This window comes from Quercus lobata, chromosome 6, assembly GCF_001633185.2.
Source record: "Quercus lobata isolate SW786 chromosome 6, ValleyOak3.0 Primary Assembly, whole genome shotgun sequence".
In the NCBI taxonomy this organism is placed as follows: Eukaryota; Viridiplantae; Streptophyta; class Magnoliopsida; order Fagales; family Fagaceae; genus Quercus; species Quercus lobata.
This window is the reverse complement of record NC_044909.1, coordinates 49,889,108-49,910,811: the sequence shown is the minus strand read 5'-3', so window position 1 is coordinate 49,910,811 and position 21,704 is coordinate 49,889,108. Positions and strand designations below refer to the sequence as shown.

The 21,704-nt window shown below is 33.9% G+C and overlaps 3 protein-coding genes across 4 annotated transcripts; 1 reads left to right on the top strand and 2 right to left on the bottom strand.

The window, feature by feature from the left end:
• Positions 1–741: 741 nt before the first annotated feature.
• On the bottom strand, positions 742–1,604 carry LOC115950434 (NDR1/HIN1-like protein 13). Its single transcript, XM_031067630.1, has one exon. The coding sequence runs from the start codon at positions 1,558–1,560 to the stop codon at positions 742–744; it is 819 nt and encodes a 272-aa protein (XP_030923490.1). The 5' UTR covers positions 1,561–1,604.
• A 6,466-nt stretch (positions 1,605–8,070) lies between these two features.
• On the top strand, positions 8,071–8,953 carry LOC115995180 (PLAT domain-containing protein 3-like). Its single transcript, XM_031119639.1, has 2 exons — positions 8,071–8,180; positions 8,263–8,953. Exons 1-2 carry the CDS (start codon positions 8,115–8,117, stop codon positions 8,713–8,715), a joined length of 519 nt encoding a protein of 172 aa, XP_030975499.1. The 5' UTR covers positions 8,071–8,114; the 3' UTR covers positions 8,716–8,953.
• Positions 8,954–12,682: 3,729 nt separating this feature from the next.
• LOC115950547 (inactive TPR repeat-containing thioredoxin TTL3) lies at positions 12,683–16,423 on the bottom strand. Of its 2 annotated transcripts, XM_031067737.1 has the most exons (6): positions 16,255–16,423; positions 15,013–15,985; positions 14,671–14,866; positions 14,385–14,557; positions 13,756–14,089; positions 12,683–13,024 (listed from the first exon to the last, which is right to left on the bottom strand). In XM_031067737.1, the coding sequence occupies exons 2-6, from the start codon at positions 15,981–15,983 to the stop codon at positions 12,848–12,850; spliced, it is 1,851 nt and encodes a 616-aa protein (XP_030923597.1). In that variant the 5' UTR covers positions 15,984–15,985; positions 16,255–16,423; the 3' UTR covers positions 12,683–12,847. The 2 variants fall into 2 exon arrangements, with proteins under 2 accessions (XP_030923597.1, XP_030923596.1); XM_031067736.1 differs by having other exon boundaries at positions 15,013–16,423.
• Between the last annotated feature and the right edge of the window lie 5,281 nt (positions 16,424–21,704).

Genomic DNA, 21,704 nt, shown 5'->3' with positions numbered 1-21,704 from the left:
TTAGGTCCATCACCTCCTCATGGCTAGGGCCGAATTACTCTAGGAGGACATGACTGGGCCCTCTTTACTGTGAGTTCTGTTGAATTACTTGGGTTTCTCACTCATTTGCACCCGAGTATTAGATAATTATAAAAAAAAATATCATAATGGGCATTATAGCTTGGTCCAATTTTTTCTGGGCTCCAAGCCAGAAAAAATATTTCTAGTACAATTTTTTCTGGGCTCCAAGCCAGAAAAAATATCATAATGGGCATTATAGCTTGGTCCAATTTTGCTTACAAGAATATTTCTAGACCAGACCCAAAAGTAAAAATATTGCAGGAGATACCAGGGGAGCTGTCTAATATTTGTAAAGTATAGTCAGATCTAGTTTTCAAGCTTGAAGCAAAAAAAATAAGAACAACAACTTGAATACTCTTTAAATGTATTAGGAAATTAGAAAAATAAATTGCATGTTTCAAGTCCAGCTTCTGTTATGGGAAATTAACAAGAACAAAGAAGAAAAATTGCCTAGCTAGTTATAACAAATTATACAAACATATAATTATAGATAGTATTTTGTACTAAAAATTAAACATTTTAGCCCATCATCAAACTTAGTTGACATTAAAAAAAATTAAAAAAAAAAAAAAAAAGCATTCATGAAAATGACCAAATAAAAAATTATTCATAATATTGCATGACCTGGGTCACCAAGCCACTCTAGCATCACCACCATTGCCACTTTATCTAGGACTTGAATTAGTTCTGACATTCTTCCGATAAGATCACCGAACCCACCCCCAATGTATTGACCTTAATTTTACATGCAACGTCCATGTCAAGAATCCATGTCTTAATCACACCCAATTTCAGTTTCACTCTAAGTTTCGCATTTAGAGTTAAGGAGACCGGTACCTTAGTTTTATTGGCCTTCATACTCTTCTCAATCTCCTTAGGTAGCGTTTCTTTTGTGCCTTTTAGAAAGACTTTAATCTTCTTGAAACCATTATCTTCTTGCTCCAACGATGGAAATTTGCCTGTAGCAATCTTTTTGCCCTCGGAAGATAATGTAACAACCCCACCACTGTCATAATCAATTCCCATAATTTCATTTGGGTTATTGGCCTTCAATGAGATTGTGTACCCAGCCGATTGAGAATGTTTATGAGTAGAATTTTGTGCATACTTGACTAGGACATGTGCCACGGAGAATGAAGGACTTTTAGACCTATAGACGATGGACAATGTCACTAGGATTAGAGCAATTATAAGTGCTAGCACAACCAAGATGGAACCAGTTATCCATACCCAGCACTTGGGTCGAGACTTTTTGTTCTTCTCAACAGGTTTTTTGCCATTACGTTCCACAAAAAGGGCATTTTCCGGTGGTGGAATGCGATAAATTTGATCTTTAGGGATTTGGATTACGTAGGTTTCGGAGTTCATATCAGGAGGCGGTGTTATTAGAAGCAGTGATGGTGGTGGTGGTGGCAGCGATTTTGACCCTGATGAATGTAGCGGGAGAGAGTTGTCATCCGTGTCATCACCATCGGGCGCTGGTGGAACCCGCCCCTCCATGGGTAAAGGGGAGGGGTGCACAAATGAGATGATAGGGTGGTGAAGGCAAATTGAGGAGAAAGAGTGATTTGCATGGGAAGAGGTGGTTGCATGGGAAATTGGTTTGGACAATAGAGGAGGGGTGAAGAGAAACGAGGAGTACCGGCTTGGAAAAAAATACAGCTCATGTTGGGAGTGAGTGTAAGGTTGAGTATGGCTCTAGGGGTCACATATCGTTTTGCCGATTAAATCCTATTTTTGGGTCATTTTACTTGGTCAAATCCAGACATTTAACAGTTGCATCACTTGTGTTTTGTTCATCATGAAGCAGTCAAAACTTGAATTTAATGGGAGGGACAAGCTCCAATCGAAATTATCTCTTCCATGTTTTGTGTTTCACTTTATGATTTATCAATTATAACATGTCATGTGATTAATTTTTTCCATTTTAAATTTTGACTATTTTATGAGGAAAGTTAAATGAATATATTACAAGTTGTAATTGATGAAATATAAAATGGAAAACAAAATGTGGTACATATGATTTGCATTCAGGCAATTCCAACCTATAATAATTTTGGGAACAACTATAAAAATGTTACCTGATTTAATTTTATTAAAAAAAACTAAAAAACTAAAAAAACACGTTTTCATAATTATTATATGTTATTCTATCTTATGTGTGTACGTGTATATATATATATATATATATAATTATTATATCTTCTAGAATCTATATATTCTGAAACAAATTCCAACACAAGCAAATAAAATTATGAAGTTCAAATGACATCTCGTCTAGAAGACTTTTACATGAGTGCTAATTTTCGTTCTTGAATTTTTTATTTGAATAATTAATTTTTTGGAAATTAGATGTGTGATAAATTAAACACATCCCTTAAATTTTTTATTTTTTATTTATAACTATAGCACATCCATTTTACTTGGTCACTATAATTTTTTATTCATTCTTTCTTATTATGTGGACCGTCATAGTTATAGTGACTATTTGAATCTTGGCTTCTGTTATGTCTCTTTTAGGTCCAATGGGATGGACAAATTCTTTTTTAATACATAAGGAGCCCCTACTCTCCCTTTAAGTAAATGACAATTAGCTCATTTAAATTGCCATTCTTTTCAATGGGTATTAGGTCTAGAGAGTGGGTTTCTTGTCTTCTCCGACACCGTACTCACAAGTCACATCTAGCAACCACCGTATAATTTGAGAAATTAATCAAAGGCTTTTTCAAGATTTCAATAGAGGGCTCATCATTAAACCATGGAGGTAATGTGGTTTCTTCATAAAAGACCCATACATGCATTGAATAGTAAAATATATTTTAGATAATTTCTAACAATAGGATATGATAGAACTATATGCATATCACATGATTAGATCCGTTAATGTTTTAATGAAAATTACAATTTTTTTTCTTTTTTGCTGAAATATAGTTCAAGTGGTTAATAGTTCAAATAGAAGAAAAATGCTAGGATCATATAAACTTACACAACTTTTTCCACAAATCATCACGTGACGAATTATGACAAAAATTGTGTAAGTTTATGTGGTGCTAGCAAAACTCTAAATAGAAAGTACAAAGACAAAATTAACACCAATGTCAAAGTCCAAAGATAATATTCGTAAAAGATTAAAATTCATTAGAAATTAATTGTGTGTGTATATATATATATTTATATATATAATTGTAGCTGTGGGACCCAATAATTTGTGGCCCTGGCCCACTTTTACATTGGGATCCAAGGCTCGAGCTGAGGAGAAATATAGCCAATGACATATAATAAAAGTCCAAGTAACCTTAAGACATAGTCAAGGATGACTTTGTCCTCGGCATCCCCGAGACCCACCTGAAAGAAAAGGCAAGAACGGTATAGGAACAGTTTTGGGAAAAACCTAAAATATCTGCGTTGATAGAAAAACGACCCCTGGACAGTATAGCGACAAAGGACGAAGGGAAAGTTGCCATTACTGCCATTGAATACTCTGCACCTGACAGAACCGTACTCTTCAGCTTTTACAACCACTCTTAACCACTTTGGGTATGGGCTGATGGGACAAGTATCAGTTCTGGAAAGTCGAACCTACACGTGGACGAAGGATAAAGGATACAGGCTAATATAAAAGGAAAAGCAAGCAATCCGGAAGAAGGGGCTGGGAAAAAAGGCTAAGAACCAGAGCCTCCCAGGCCGTACTGAAGAGAAAGACTTCTCGAACGAACATAGTTTATTTCCGTATGAACACAATGACTAACCATCGTTCGGTGACCAAAGTCTAGCCTTTCAAGCCCACGCTCTACAAATTATATTGTTTGGGCCTTTTAACGTACGAACTCAATATCGTTTTGGGGTCATCACGAATTGTATTTCATTTGATTGCATTTTTTTTTTTTTTTTTTTTTTTTTGAGAAACATTTGATTGCATATGTTGGTAACACATCCTATGACAACATAAAAGAACATGTCGCCCCAAAGATGAAAGTGGGTACCTCACTTTTAACACAATTAATTAGCAATATGTGCAATGTACGTAAAAGTTCAATAAAGTATTATTTAATCTAGGAAACAATGATTTTTACTCTTTTATTTTGTATGTAGGGAAATTATTGTGTACTCTCGGAGTACCGTAAATGCATACCCCCTCCTCTCACATGGGTCCTATTAATTAAATTTATGGTGTGACTCACTATTCATGTGAGAGAAGAGAGTACGCATTTATGGTACTCCTAATAAATTTGACAATTATGATAATTATTACTAGATATTTATTTTGATTGTAAAATATAAAGAGATATGCTACGTCTACAACATTTTTACAATAAATCACAAGTGGTTAGTTGTTATTGGTTCAAATTTGAAACTAACACTAAGATTACTTTTTTGCCCTAACAATAATAACCAGTAACAAACTGCCACTTACGATTTGTTGTAAAAATATTGTAGACATTATTTCTCAAATATAAAATATAAAATTTGATAATTATGGTAATTAACTATAGGTATTTATTATGAATTTTTTTTTTTTTTTATATGGAGCTACTAAAAATATTCCTATGGTAATTATTAATATATATTTATTTTGGCTGTGTTTGTACATGAACCTATATATTCTACTATTTAGAGAAAATATGATGTGGCAATATTCTTTTATATATATATATATAGATAAATGATATGACAAGATTCTAATTTGAGGGTTTAAATATAATAGGAGTAATAGAATTCAAATCAAATTAAAACATACTATCTATTAGAATATTAATCTGCCATCATGGACAATCGATCTGATCCTAACCGGTGGTTCTTTTTGGTTGATGACAAGTCAACATTTTTAGCCAATCGATGGGATCGAGTTGGGTTCAAGTTTAGCCCAAACTTGACTTAATCAAACCTGTGGAGCCAAAACTTAGATATATGGTTGTAAGTGACTCGAGCCAAGCAAAGTATTAAAAATTGACTCAACCAGACTTGTGAGTAGGGATGGGATGGCAATAAAAGTCCGACCCGCGGATACCCGGTCCGGTCCGACCCTAATGGGTCGGATTTTACCCGGCCCGATAAATAATAGGGTCGGGTATGGGTCTTTTTAAAAAAAACCCGAAGCGGGTCCGGGTCGGGTCCGGGTTTTTGGCATACCCGACCCGGACCCGACCCGTTTAAGTATAAAATTACCAAAAAACCCCCCATATATATATAAACTAAAAAAACCCTACTTTCTCTCATATTTCACACTCAGCCGTCCCACTCTCCATCCATTTCCCTCACAGCCTCAGTCTCCTCTCCCTTTCTCACTCTCTTCTCCCTCTCACTCACGGACTCAACCTCAAGCTCTAACCTCTGTCACCGCTACCATCACACGATCTCACCGCCGGCCTCAAGCTCTGTCATTGTCAGTCTCAAGCTCTGTCACCGCCGGTCTCAAGATCGTCACTGGTTTGTTTCTCTCTTTCTTTGTCTTCTCTGAGCTCCGATCTGTCTTCTCCAAGTGTAGCTCAGCCAAGATCTGCCATCTCCGCCAAGATCTGCCACCACCAAGATCTCTTTTTTTTTTTTTCATTTTTTTTTGGGTTCATTACTTGGTGCCTGAAAGGGGTATTATTGTGTATATTCATTTGTGGGATTTATTTTGTAGATTTTTGAACTTGATGTAATGGTCCCGGATTTGGATTTGGGGGATTTATTTTGTATATATTTGAACTTGCGGCAAATCTTGTTGTAAGGAAGAATTTTTTTTTTTTTTATGTATTTGGGTTATGTGTATAGGATTTATGTATGGGTTTGTGATTTTTATGTATTATTTCTTGTGATTTCTGTATTTGGGGTTGTGTTTTGAAAGGGAAAATGAGAAATTATAAGTAAATTATTGTAGATTTATGTGAAATTTGAAATCTAAAATTATTGTAGAAATCTAAAATAATTATTATAAATTAAATTAGTGTAGAATCTGAGATTTATTAAATTAATTACGGAATTTTTTTTTTAAAAAAAATTGGGCCACGGTTTAGGCCATTAGGGCTTAGGAATGGGCCCTAAAGTGGTCGGGGCCCGCGGGGCCCGTGGGGCCCGACGGGCCGGGTTTGGAGCCTGGGAAAAAAATCCGTTTATTAATCGGGTCGGGTTCGGGTAAGAGATACAGATCCGCGGGTCGGGTCCGGATATAAAGAAACCCGATCCAAACCCGACCCGTTGCCATCCCTACTTGTGAGTCTACCCCTTCAAAACTCAATTCGAACCAATTCAACTGACCTTTTACCCAAAACTCGTGATATTGCCAAAAGGTGCCCAGAATCCGACCTATTCTCCATTTTAAATCAAATCTCCTTCTATTGCCGTCCAAGATTCTACTCAAATCTGTAGAGATCTCATGATCTCTAGCGATATCTGATCGAGATCTCGCAATCTTCGACAAGTTCCACCATATCTCGATTATTCATTCTCTTTAACTATTTCAACTCGACCTAATCTGTCATCATGGATAATTGGTTTGATCCAAACCAGTGGTGCTATTCAGTTGACGATAGGTCAACATTTGTAGCCATTCGATGGGATCAAGTCAGGTTTAGGTTTAGCCCAAACTTGACTCAACCTAACTTGTGGACACCACAAAATGTGAGCCAAAACTTAGATATAGGGCTATTAACAAACTAAGCCGAGCCGAGTGTTAAAATTTCAGGATTATTCGTTTAATTCTTTTTAAACATGAGTTGAGCTCAAGTTAATCACCAAACTAGATTATATGTTCAAACTTAATTCATATTCTTATCAAACAAGCTCCAACTCATTTACAAACAACTTGATTGACTTATTGTTTTCCAATATGTAGTAAAATTTATGACTATGTTTTTTTATACCAACTTATAAATATATATATATATGCTAATAATTAATAACCAAATTATAATTGAAATTTTTTTTTTTGAGTTTATCAAATATAATTATAAATTTATAAAAATTCGATCCACTAGCCTTATATTGTTAAAATGTATTAATAATTTAACTACAAAATTAACTATTTATATTATCAATAAATTATAAATAATAATTTGATGTCTTATGAACTTTTTCCCAAACTTATGCAATCTAATCTAATGTCTTATTAAGTTTATTATAAACATTTGTACATATAAACACGTAATTTATACATACTTTTTAATCTAGCCTCGTACTCATAAGCTTGTACATGAACACAATATTATGTGTGAGTTCGACTTGTTTAATAGTCAAGTCTAAAATTTGGACTTAAGCTTGACTCATTTGCTAATTAAATAACCATAAACAAGTCTTTTCTCAAGCTGAGTTCAAGCCGACAATGTACACAATTTAACCAAAGAAAAGAATACAAATGAGATCACTCATTATTTCAGTGACAAGCAAACACTATACAAGGTATAGATGGCAAGCCCCAATATTCCTAGTGTAATAGTTATCAAAAAAAAAAAAAAAGGCAAAAAGAGGACCCTACCAGTTGCTATGATAGAAGTTATAGATGGTTGTATTGACTATTGAGTCTTGACAACCCAGCTAACTCGTTACCAATTTCCACGTTTTTGTTCTCCTCTATTTTCGGTAGGGTACTTTTTTGCCTCCCACTAGAATATGCTTTTCATGATATCTCTCTCGATAGGGTTGGAGAGCATTCTTATCCTTAGCTCAAAATAAAGAAGAACCAGCCAAAATAATTAAAGTCTTTCCTATCAATTCGGTGGGACGTACGTTACAGGTAACCTTGCCCTGTTCTTTTTTTTTTTTTTTTTTTTTTTTTCATTCCTCACTTACACACTCATTAGTGATTGCTATTACTTTCACAGAAAAATCTTTTATGGGCCGGACGTATGAGGTCCATGTCATACATTTGGCGCAGGAGATTCTATCTCCACGTTGGCACACAGTATGTCAGTGTCAATCTTGTAATTTCATCACACATCTTTTGTCGCGTACCACACAACGATGTCGTATTTTGTATAACATGATCGTGTCTCCCCCACCTCGATTTCCTCATTGCTCATGATATATATAGCCAAACACAACGAAGCTTCACACATCGCAATCTCAATTTCCCAATGGCTCTCAACACCAACTTCTTCTTCATCCTTTTCCTCTGCGTTCTCTCCATAGCCCAATCTTCCGTAATATGCTCATCAAATCTAATATCTTCATAACCATCTTAGCAGTTGCAATTTCTAACTAACTTTTTTTTGTTGTTAACAGGACGATGATTGTGTGTACACTGTGTACATCAGGACCGGGTCGGTCATAAAAGGAGGCACGGACTCGATCATCGGAGCGAGGCTGTACGACGAGTACGGCGAGTACGTGGAGATCAAGAACCTAGAGTACTGGGGCGGACTGATGGAGCCAGGCCACAACTACTACGAGAGGGGCAACCTGGACATTTTCAGCGGCAGAGGCGGGTGCCTTTCGGCTCCGATCTGCGCTTTGAATCTCACTTCGGACGGGTCGGGTGCCCACCACGGGTGGTACGTTAATTACGTGGAGGTGACGACGACTGGGGTCCACACCTCCTGCACTCAGCAGTTGTTCACCGTGGAGCAGTGGCTCGCGCTCGATACGGCGCCGTACGAGCTCACCGCCATTAGGAACTACTGTCCGTACGACGATTCGGAGAAGAATCGACGTGGTCAGCTTAAATCTAGTGTGTAATAAACGAAGGGTTGTTGGTGATGCTAAGGTTAATTATTAGGTTTATTAAGAGTTGTAATTTGCTAAGTTTTTCTGCTAAATAATAATTATTACTATTTAATGTGGAGTAAGATGAAGATGAAGATTGAATGATGTATGAGTTTTAAGATTTGCTGGATCTGCGTTGTTTGTTGGTGAGAATGGATCTATTTATTAGAATCAGACAAAGTTACAACTTTGTCGTCACAGTCTTTAATATTGGTATGGTCTGGATATTTTTAATGTGAACGATTTTTAATTAAGGAACGATGCCTTACTCTGATCTATTGGTAATGGGTGCTTAAAGCATTTTTATTTTCATTATTTGGTATGTCAGAGTCAGATTCTAACAGGCTCTGTCCTAAAGCTCTGGTTTCTTTTGAAAAAAAAAAAAAATGTCGGATCGGATCACATGGAAAGAGTTTGGTTCAATTTATTATCATCTTAAAAATTATCATTTTTTTTTACACAATACATGAAATAAACTGTTGGACATAAACCTACATAATAATTAATATTTTAGGAATACTGGTTCCAACTTTATAATAAATTGGGGATTTTATTATCAAGATTTTATTTAAAGAGAAAATTTCAATTTATAACGTATTTTATTATGAATTTGTTAGTATTTTTTTAAGATAAAAATCAATGATTTATTATTATTTGAAATGTGTAGTGGGTAAAAATTAATATAATGCAATTTATTTCTCATTGATAGGAACTACAAACAAGACCTATGAGTTGGCCCAACAAAACTAATTACAAAAGGTATAAACAGGATGATAGTTATATCCTAATTCCTATAGTCATTACAAAAGGGAGCACTCTTTCGAGCCTTTAAGAGCTGAAATAGATGTCAAACACTTGAGGAATATTCGAGGATCCAATGGGGATGACTCCAATATGCTCTGCATCTCTCTTTTTTTGTTTTCTCCTTTCTCCCTAAACAATTGACCATGTTTGGTTCCTCTGAAAACAGAATGTTTTTAGTTTTCATTTTGTATAGGCCCCACCAATTAAAGCCCTGTTTGGTTTTGTTGTTCTTGTTTTAAGTCTTCATTTTCAAAATTTTATTTTTTTAGTGTTCTCAAAATCCATTTTCCCAATTCAAAAAATCACTTGCACTATTTGGCACCAGTTTTCTGGTCTAGTTTTTTTTTTTTTTTTTTTTTTTTTCCTAATTAAATATTCATCATCACACCGGCACCAATGAGTTCTAGGTGAGGATAAAAAATGGAGAAAACCCAAGAGATTGAAGCAAAAATTGGAGAAGTTAAGGGTTTGTTTGATAGGTGGATTTTTGTTTTTGTTCTTAAAACAGTGCAAAAGTAGTTTTCAAAAAATTGAATTTGAAACTAGTTTTTAGAGGACAATTTTTGCATTATACTTGTTTGACTTCCACTTTTAAGAATCGTAGGGGAGTGGTTTTAGCATTAGATGACATTGGGCCTTCCTAGAAGGCCGGCTCTCTACTAGGAAAGTAAGGTCCTGAGCCCATTAAGTTAAAGTTAGACCTCGGGGAATAGTGCCCACTAGCTGAAGTCTATTAGCTACGGCTCCTTGGGTAGATTCACCAAGGACCTCGAGACCCTCGAAGCATCTGGGGAAGAGCTTGGAGTCATGGAGAAACATCCAAGGACCTAAAGGAAGACTTCTTGTTAAAGCAATAATCACTTCCGCATTAATTAGACCCACTTACCTAACACAATCACATTTATTATTGAATGACTGGTCTCAATAGTACTTTAAGTCCAAAAAATCTTTCTTCACCATGAAAAAAAGGGAATAGGTGTCTAAAGGAACAAGTATCTTACCAACTGTATGATGACATCACATTCCAAGAAAGAAGGCAAGAGAGGAATATAAAGAGAGGTTGGACATACATTATCTAGGGTGGAGAAAATTATGGAGAGAGAAATTGCAAAGTGAATGTACACTTGTTCTTGGATGTTAGTATCTTGGGCAAGCTTCTTCTTATGTTCATAGGTTTATACAAGATCCATACTTTTGATATCTACTTCTTGTTCAAATCTCCCATTGTGGATTAATCATTCCTTAACCAATATAAATTAGTTGTGATGCCAGAAAGAATTTTTACTTAAGCAGGTATTTGTATCATTCTGTTTTCAACCCCCACAAGAATTTTCAAAATATTGAAAAAAAAAAAAAGGTTTGGAAGATCATTTTATATTTTTGAGACAAAAATTAGCTGGTAGATTACATATTAAAATAAAACTAACGTTAAAATAGAACACAAATGGATTAGGTAACCCAAAAAAAAAAAAACCAATGGCAGTAAAAGATATATTAAAAAAAAAAAAAAATCAACACTAACAATACAACAAACCTATTCGTTCTCTCTCTCTCTCTCTCATTTAGTGCAAATTTGTTGTTTTCAGTTTTTTTTTTTTTTTTTTTTTTTTTTTTTTTTTTTTTTTTTTAATGATAAGTTTTGTTGTAAATTTGTTATGATAATGATAAGCTCCTAAATTGTAGAGACTGAACTTTTTTTGCAAATCTGTGGGATTCACTATTTTCAATTTATTTACAAATTACAACTATACCATTAAAATTAATTTTGGTATTCTTAAAACTCTCTCAGTTGTTTTCAAAATCTTATTTTCAACAACGAAATAAGGAAACTGTTTTCTAAAAAATGTATTTAGAAAACACCAACTAAACTATAAATTTAAATGGGGAATCCACTATTTTTGGTTTTAAGAACAAAAAACTATATAAATATAGCCTCCAAACAGCCCTAAAGTAGAAACCAACGCCTTTAAATAATGGTTCCATTTGTGGGTATGACTCACTTCCCTCCCTACTTAGTTCTGTTTGTTTTTATAAAAAAATCTTATATAAAGATAGTTTTTCTTATTTTCCAGTATTTGGTAGTATAAAAAAAATTAGTCAAAAGAAAACTAATCTTTAGTCAACATAAAAAATATAACTTATTTTTAGAGATTATTTTCTTTTTTCTTTTTTCTTTTTAAAACAATTCTATCTCATAACAAACTAAATAAGGAAAGTTAGAAAATTGTTTTTTAACAAGTTTTTACCAAATATTGAAAAATGAAATAATTATATAAAAAATGCCTTTTGGAAAATGACTCATTTTCCATAAAATATTTTCACCTAATCAAATAGAGGGAGCAAATCTCAAGCCTGACCTCTTCCAAGTTATTTTCTTTGTCCTTTATCAACTAGTGTTATATATATATATATATATATTTATATATATATATATATGTGTGTGTATATATATATATATATATGTATGTATGTATGTATGTCATTAATTTTGTGATACAATGGCCATGTGAATTCAATTGGAGCAAGAATTTGATTCCTTTGCAATGAAGATGGTTCCAATAATAAAGATTATATGGGCAGCAAAATTTTCCAAATTCAGCACAATGACTAGAAGCAACCATAGTTATACTTGCAAAAAAATTTCTGATTCAACACCTTTTGAACATCTTCTACTTCTTCTTCTTCTTCTTTATTCATTTTATTTTTTCTTGGAACCCACATTACATAAAGCTGGTGAGAAATGCCACGTTTACAAAAAAATAATTTCATTAGTGAATTCAAATTGGAACCAATATCAACTTATTACTTAAGATTTTTGTTGTTAAAATATTATGGACGTGCCACTTTTCAAAATTGTGTCTTTTTCGTAATAGTCACAAACTATCACTATTGTTATTAATAAATCCCAATAAGCAATAAATAAACAAAATTTACATACAAACGAGGGGGAAAATAGATGAAATGCCAAACCATATATTCCGACATGCTAATAAGAACACTTCCACAGTTCCACACACCACTCTATGGAGTAAAGCTAAATGAGCTGTATTGTGACAAATAAAATAAAATAAAAAATAAAAAATCAATTAGTTCCTTTCCACAGGAATTTGAAATTTTCAATCAAATTCTGAGATTAAAAAAAAAAAAAAAGATTACACGCATTTGAACTATACATAAACAAATTGAGAAAAAAGTATACCTAATAGGCCTATTACATCTTGCTATAAAAGAAAAAACAAAAAAAAAAAATTGTGCCATTCACATCTCCATATCTAAAACTCTCTGTGTCTCTCTGTCTCTCTTAATACAGGACGATGACCGAGTCAGATCCACCATTCATCGTGCCATTAACGTCTTCACCACGTTGTCTCTTGAGCTGTACCTGGGCATCCAACAAGGCTTGGCTTACATGCTCGTCTCCTGGACTTTCCTTTAATAACACCTCGTAGTCTTGTATTGAAGCTTCCCATTTTCCCAACTACATATTTAACATCCAAACAAATTTTTAATTATTCACTGCCTAAGAACATTGCTAAACAACTATATTTTTGGGTTCTCAATTTCACGGCTTAAAATCAAACTAAGGTACCTCTATTTTTGAAATGAATTCATATAAGTTCAGATAAAATATTACAAATCTTAAATGTATATTTAGTATAATATTATTTAAAATTTTAAATGACATGACACCATGTGTACTATTTAATATTAAGAAATAAAATTCTAACCGTAAAATGTTACTTGAAATGCATTATTAGATTTCTTATATGTTGATATGCCATTCTCATATAACATTACCAACATTCGGGTGGCCTAGTTGGTAAGATACCGAGCTGACAAGTCTCAGGACTTGGATTCGAGCCTCAACAACTAGCTGTGTGTTAGTGCTCCTTATATCCCATCTCCATCCCAAACGGTCCAAAAGAATAATAAGTGAGTTTTTCACAGACCGGGAGTATGGGGTCTCGCCCGGGAGCGGGTAGGGTGCTATTATGGTTACGCCTAAGTAAGGAAGCCACACTGGTCACCCCCCTCTACCCAATTTTTGTTCACCAAAAAAAAAAAAAAAAAAATTTCTCATATTACATTTCAAGTAGTACTACTAGACTGAAAGTTCTGTTTATTTGAGTTAAATACCGCAATTCAGTTACTGAATTTTTAACATGGTATATAGTCTGCAAAAGAATAAAAAAAAGGAACTTTAGTCACCTTGGCATTGCAATCGGCTCTTCTTAGTCTGGCCTTGCTGTAAGAGGGTCTCAAGTTGAGGGCAACAGTGCAATCCTCCACTGCTTTCTCAAATTGGCCGAGTTTGGACCGAGAAGTAGCTCGGTTGCACAATAACACTGAATTGTATGGGTCATTCTCAAGTCCCTCCCCGTATGCAACACATGCCTCGGAGAATCTTGATGCCTTGAAATGGTCGTTACCTTTTGATCGAGCTGCTGAAATAGCGCGAGCCTTCCTCATCGCCATTTTTGCTTCCCTATTGTTTGAGTCAAGACGAGCTGCTCGTTGAGCTGACTCCAATGCATCATCAAATCTGTTAAGCCATTGGACACCAACAGTTTTCTTATTTGCCTAATAAAAGAACATGTGAGGTTGTGCTTCAACTAGGCATACTTAAATTTGATAGACAAAAATCTTGATCAATCAGGAGTAGACCGTTAGAATAATGATTAAATTCAATGTTTGTTAGGTGTGGGTTACTTGCCAAAAAGAAAAGGGAACATTTTTCATGTTTTGCCAGAACATTTGCTTTGAAATCCAAGTGTGTGTGATACTTCATACTAGACACCAGGGCTATGATTTTAATTAACCATATAGAACACGCTAACCTGCCAGCTGCCAAGTCAACCTGAGCACGTATAGCTAACAAATTTGCACTACCAATAGGCCCAAGGAATCTAGTACATGAGTCAAGTTCAAAATTTGGACCCTTTGACATTGTTTCATCTGCATCTTGATGCTTATGGAGCTTCAACAGGGCCTCAGCTTGCAGAGCAAATATCTTTTCAAAGCAACAACCAGGGCAATGAGTCACAGATGCACACTTACAAAGGTTGACAGATTCATATAAAGTGCAAAATTAATAAGAGACCAATTCTATTACTTATGGCTTACCAGTGGTGCTGAATCTGCACCTGCAGAAATAGCGTATGCAGCTTCCTTAATCAGGGTGTTCCAATCTCGGAATTTGCGAGCCTCAGTGCACTTGTTGAGATGGACCTGAAGCGATTTCACTTTGGCTATGTCATCAGGGTCCGCCTCTGGTCCTGCATGTTTAAAATGATACAATGCCTTTTCTGCTTCCCCTAATCTGTATGCAGAAATATATTCTCAAAATTATAAGAATGATAATGTCTAACAGGAATAAAAATGCACAGACTAGCAAAAAGAAATTATTCTAGGGAAGTACATATGATTGTTCATATTGTCTAGGAATAAATAGTTTTAATTCCTTACCTTAAGTATAATGTTGCCAAACGATGATGAGCTCTTTGATAATGAGGTTCGATTTGAATAGCTTCCCTGCACTCAAAAACTGCTTCAAGAAGCCTACCAAGAGCGGCTAATGCAGCACTTTTGTTGCTTCTATATGAAGCCTTATTGGGGTCAATGGAAATTGCTGCATCATACAAGGCCAGGGCTTCAGCAAATCTTCCATTCTTGTAATCCTCATTGCCCATAATCTTCAATGTCTCAGGATCCATTCTGGTTGAGAGAGCTCGGCACAAGGAATTTTCTAGACTGGGTTTTCCTTCTCCATAAGTACTTGTTACCACATTTCCCCTTACCCCATTTGAGTAATTTGAGTTATTTCCTTTTGGCGTTGGAATTTCTTCTCTTCCAGCCTTAGGAGGATGGTTAACAACATTATATGAATTCACATTTCCTCCTCCTGGCTGCCTTAAGTTACCTAAATTGCCAAAAAGCATTAAATTGCCAGATGATGCGCGAACAAGATTATTACCTCCCTTTGCCTTTTGATGATCCACAATCATACTTTCTAGCTCACCAGAAATTCCAATGGCTTCCCTTGGCACCCTTCTGCCTTGGTTAACATATCCTTGATTCGGAGCTATCTTTGTTGTTGAGCCTGTGCCTGATGAGGGTACAATTACAACCTGATTGGAGGGTCTTCTACCTTGGACTTGATTATATACAGCAGGTGCCCTTTGAGGATTTTGTGTAGGGCTAGCCACAGGTATAGTCGTCGGCTCTGACGTATTAGGTGAGTTCTCAATGAATGAGCTTTCGTCAGAGTCACTTCGCCGCCTTCTTGAATTTGGAGTGCTTGGTGTCTTGACAAATTCAGGACCATTTCCCGAGTGAATAGAACCGGTAGAGGTAGCTCTTCTTGGCCAAAAACCACGTCTACCGAATACTGCATTTAAGAGGCCACAACCTGATTTCTTTTCCCCCGAGTCATCCATTTCTGTCATGATCCCCACACAATTCAGTACCCTGTACAATTCTTGTTGATGGGTGCAGTTTTTTGTATTGTATATATGATAAAAGGAGAATGATTGTATGTTATCTTGCCAACAATGCGAACAACATTGTTGTTGTGTTACAAATTGATAACTAGATACAAAATTAATAGCATTCAAAAATAATAAAGAAAATTAGATCTAACTAAATAATTCTTGTTGGAGAATATAAGGGGCAAAAAAAATGTATAAGTGGGGTTTGCAATAGGCCTACCCTCAGGAGATGATCAGTATGATGGCTTCCTGGAGTGGCTGCCGGAAACCAATTTGTTTTTGTTTTCTTTGTCATTCAATAAGAAAGACAATGAAACTAGATGACATGATTTGTGGATGAAAATTTCAGGCAAAAGGAAGAATGATTTACAGCTTTGATGTTTTATTAAAAATGAAACAGTTGACCTTCATCAATCTTTTTTTCCATTTTTTTTCTTTCCTTTGTGTTGGGAAAGGGAAACCAAGAGACCCGGTCTTGTATTAAATGAGGATCTCTAGATTTTTAGAAATAAAAGGAATTTGGCCTTATCATGCACCTTATTCGACTTTTTTTTTTTTTTTTTTTTTTTTTTTTTTTTTCTTTGTGTGTGTTCATTCATTCACAGCTAGGACAGAGAGACAGAAAGAAAAAGGAGGGCACGTTGGAGTAGCGACCCACGTTAGAGGCCAGCTATGATATATCAATGAAAAAAACCAAAAAACAGACCTATTGTACCCTTTTCTACGGGCAACAATATGCATGGTTTTGAATCTTCCGATGTTTTTTTTTTTTTTTTTTTGAAAAAATCAAATGGTGTCAATTAAATTATAAGGCTAGATTGCCCAAACTAGTATGGCAAGTGACATAACCCTCAAATTTTCATCTATTTTGGAACAGCTTATTTAGCTGAAAGTATTATAGATAAAGTTAAAAGTTAGTTGAAATAATATAGTGAAATCCATGAATAGTACCAAAAAGCGGAATGGAACCCATGAATGGTTGTAAAAATAAGCTAAATACTAAAATAAGCTATCCAATATAAGTTATCCCAAACACAACTGAAATGACCATTTTTAAGATTGATACTTAAACCGTCCGCTATTTGCACTAGATGATACGCCTCACACCATTTTGCTATGTGCTAACCTCTTAGTAAAAGGTTGGACATGTGTCCATAACTTCATTAATTGGGCGGATTATAATAGGAATGATAATTTTTATTACTCGGAATGAAATGTAGTGTTGTTATGATTTTAGTGTCCCACATGGGTTTAGTATAAGCTTAACTATGTCTTTATAAGCTCTTTGGCACCCTTCTTTTGCAAGCTAGTTTTCAAGGGTGAGTTTTACCCATGAGTTTGTAACATTTGGTATCAGAAACAACCACCACCTGAGTAATCGGGTGTAACTCATTAAGTATGGGATCAAATGAGTTGCGGTTTTGCGGTCGGATCCCCAAGGGGGGGACCTAGAGACTAGATTAAAATAACTAATAGGTGAGGTCAATATAAGCTTAACCATATGTTTATAAGTTCTTGGACACCCTCCCCTTGCAAGCCAGTTTTCAATGGTGAGTTCTAACCATGGGTTTGTAACAAGTGTAATGAAATAACTAAATCATTCATAAGTTTAGTTGCGAGTTGTAACATTAAAATAAAGATTAAGATTTATTTTAGAAAATATTTTACTCATACAATTTTATTTTCTTAAAAATAATATATTTTTAAAAAATTTTGAGATAAAGATTTGTTATTTTTTGTTATTTTTATGTGTATATAGAAAGTTCGTTTATTTGGAAACATATTAATTTTAGAAATTATTACAAGACTAGTTATTACAACCCTTTTAGAGAATAATAGTTATTCTTCATTTTAAAAAATAGCTATTCATAAAAAATTACTATTCCTTATAATAAAAACATAATAAAATTAAAGAATAGCTAAAAACCATGGAAATAACTATTACATTATAGTGTCAATTACAGTCTACCAAACATGCCATTAATATCTATATATATATATATATATATATATAATGGGTAAATACTTCTTAATTTTTAGTTTTATATAATCCTACCATTCAAAAAAAGGGAGGTGTTGAGGCACAAGTAGGGGTGTCAAAATCATCTCAAACCCACCCAAAACTTATTTGGGTGGTCAAATGAGTTTAGACCCAATTATCATAAGTTTTAATTGGGCGTTGACAAAGTTACCCATTATTTACCCAACAAATCACCAATTTAATACCCAACTCATTTTAAGGAAAAAAAGTAGAAGACTAAATCTCTCTCTTGGAGTCTTCATTTGAAATTAGGGGTTAGGGTTTCTCTCTTTTCCTCTCTCTCTTCAATTGGATTAGGGTTTCTCTTCAATTCTCTCTCATGGTGGTTCACAGAGAGTGAGGTCGAGAAAGAAAATAAGAGAGAGCTTTGGGTTTGGAGACCACCACCGGTGGCAAGCAGCATTAATGGAGTTTAAAGACTAAGCTTCAGTCATGGAAGCTAAGAGAGAGAGAGAGAGAGAGATTTAATCCTTAATTTTTTTTTTATTTAATTAATGTCATGTGGTAGCTTATGCGGAAGTCCATGTGGCATAAAAATAATATTTTAATTTGGTTATTAATCACATCAGCATTTTTCATCCATTAGGGACCATTTTGGCACAATATCAAAAAATTATGGACTAAATTGATACATTTAAAAGATTATAAACCAATTTGACACACAGCATAAAGGTTATGGACCAAATGGGTAATTCATTTTTTTTAGACCAAACCAATTAAGTCTATTAATAGTTTTTTTTTTTTTTTTTTAGACCAAATCAATCAAGCCAAATTGCAAAAGTTTTTTTCTAAAGAGGAGATTGCAAAAGTAAATTATGACAGGATGCCAAAATTCAAAACTAATAAAAACTGAATTTAGTATTATAAATAGAGTAATGTAACGGATATAACAAAAAATCACAATAATTTCACAACATTCCTAAATTAGCATCTCGTATTATTTATATAAAAAAAAAAATTTGAAAATTGTGCTAGGCCCCATGTGTGAGTTGCATGTTAATTTGAGAGTGTTGTAAAATTGTTGTGGCTTTTTATTGTATTCATAGCATTACCCAAATAAATATGTGAAACTTGGATTAAAAAAAACAAAATAGTAAGAAAACAGAATTTCAAATCTTATTTTTAATGTACTAGTTTACATTAAAAACTATGACAATGATGATTAAAAACTTACGAATTTAAATTGTAAGTTCAAATAAAGACGTTATTAAAATTAATTTACATAAAAAAATTGGATTAAAATCTCAAATGTAATTAAAGTTAAAAATAATATAACGAATGAGAGAAGAGGGGTCTACAAGCATCTATAGCACTTGGGACTAATGGAGTAAACGGTTGCTTTGGTTTTCTTTTTTGGTTTTTGCTTTATAATGATTGAACAATCTGATAGTTAATGTAAACATCATAATATACTAAAATCAAAGCATAATCAGAATTCAAATGAAATCCAAATTAGACTTTAATTATAGTTTAATTTTGCGCAAGCCGTTCATTTTAATTTTCATAATTTTAATGTCAAGTTACTCATTCATAATACTCAACTAGTCACAGGCTTACGCAATGCATGACACAGTTAAAATTTTTTGTGTCAATATATACATATATATATATATATATATATATTTTTTTTTTTTTTAATTTTTGTTCAGTAAAAGTAATTTGGTGCTTCTTCCAACCACACAATAGAGTTATCAACATAAAGAGCATGCTTCGTACAGCTTGTATTGTCATATTAACTATTTTGAGGGTTTGTATGAAAATATATATAATCATTCTTGTTAAAGAATGAAGAGGACAATAAATTTATTTATAAAGAAATTTTTGTCATGGTATGTTAAATAACTTATACATTGCAAGATGAGCTTCACATGTCAATATAAAAAAGTTTTTATTTGCTCAAGTGAATCATTTAAAGGTTAAGAGAAACACAGTTATAGCAATCTCCTAATTTCTATCAGACATAGAATTTTTCTTCAAATTAAAATTATATCATATCAAAACTCTAAAATTGTGTAATTCACTCAAAAATTAATATACTAATCTAAGGGGGAAAAAGAACATTAAAAAAGATAATACAACAAATCATTAAATTAAACAAGTGAAAATAAAAAAATTACTTTTTGTCATCTATATTTTTTATATAAATTCTGATATAGAATAGGTACTCTCAACCCGAACCTGTCTCTTCCAATTCTTAAGTAAGTGCATTAAAATGGACTGAAGTGGACCAAATGGACTAAAGTAGACCAAATAGACCAAAATTGATCGAAGTGAACCAAAGTAGACTAAATTGGACTGAAATAGACCGAAGTGGACCAAAGTGTACCAAATTGGACCGAAATGTGTTAGGACATATGCAGATCATGTTAAGAACATATGTCATTTAGAATTGGCTAATTTTTTGACAAAACGCATTTTACTTGTAATTAGGTAGATTTAGGATGTGTTCAATACTTCAAGAAATAAGAGTTCAAATCCAAATATTGAAACTATGCAAATCTGTCCAAGAATCAAGTGAAGAAGTGATGTTCTTTAAAACTCAATAGATAACTTAACAGATGTATCTATCGAGATTTAAAAGGTGAAGCTCGACAGACAAGCTTGACGGCTGTATCTATCAAGAATTACGAAAATCAGTTTTTCAAATCAATTTTTCACGCATATCCAAGCTATGTGTTTAGGTTTTCTTTTCTCACAACTCTAGACATATATAAGGATTATTTTAAGGGTCGTCTCACTTGATGCAAAGGTTTTATATAAGCATATTGTGACCAGAGACATATGCTCTAGTTCATCTTTCTCTTGAAGAAGTTACTACATTTGTATGCCGTAGGGTTTTGTGACCAAGAATATTCTTGATCTTCATCGTCTGGATGAATTGAAGAACTTTGCAGCCAACATCCTTCTCAAGTTGGTGTGTCAATTACGTACTGAGATCCGTGCATCAATTGGATAGTCACATACAGAAAGTCGTGTATTGAAAGAAGAGATTGTCATTACATTACAAGTCCAATTGTGTATTGGGGTAAGGGTTCAATTGTAGGTTAGTATAAGGTACTGGGATTCCTTTACTTGTAACCGCTTGTTTTGATAATAGTGGATTCTCGGGAGTAGTGACCTACAATTCACTCGGTGGGGTTTTGCCTTGGTGGTTTTCCCCATTTGTAAACAAATCATCATGTCAAATTTATTTTCCGCTGCATTTAACTTAGTCGATAATTTATTTATACTACCACGCTTATTGCATGTAATTGAATCTAATTAATTTACATGGTTAATTAATTGATTAATTTACCAAAATGAGTCAATACATTCTTGACCTATCAAAATGAAATGAATTGGACCGAAGTGTACCGATTTGGACTAAAGAAGACCGAAATGGACCGAAGTAGATAGAAGTGGATCGAAGTGTACCAAATGGACATAATAGAATAAGCTCGACCGAAATGGACCAAAGTGAACTGAATCATTGACCACATCAACATTTTTTATTATTATTTTTTCTTCTAATTTTTTTGATAATATTAAATATATTAACCAATTGATGTTACACATTCATCTTGTTTGATTTTTCTCCCTAATAATATCTTGGCTGATTTAATATTATCAAATCAAAGAAAAAAAAATGG

Coding starts and splice junctions, on each gene's coding strand:
- LOC115950434 (XM_031067630.1), bottom strand. CDS start 1,560: ATGGAGGGGCGGGTTCCACCAGCGCCCGATGGTGATGACACGGATGAC.
- LOC115995180 (XM_031119639.1), top strand. CDS start 8,115: ATGGCTCTCAACACCAACTTCTTCTTCATCCTTTTCCTCTGCGTTCTC. Junction 8,181..8,262: donor TCTCCATAGCCCAATCTTCC/GTAATATGCTCA, acceptor TGTTGTTAACAG/GACGATGATTGTGTGTACAC.
- LOC115950547 (XM_031067736.1), bottom strand. CDS start 15,992: ATGACAGAAATGGATGACTCGGGGGAAAAGAAATCAGGTTGTGGCCTC. Junction 14,867..15,012: donor TTGGCAACATTATACTTAAG/GTAAGGAATTAA, acceptor TTCTGCATACAG/ATTAGGGGAAGCAGAAAAGG. Junction 13,025..13,755: donor GAGCCGATTGCAATGCCAAG/GTGACTAAAGTT, acceptor TTAAATATGTAG/TTGGGAAAATGGGAAGCTTC.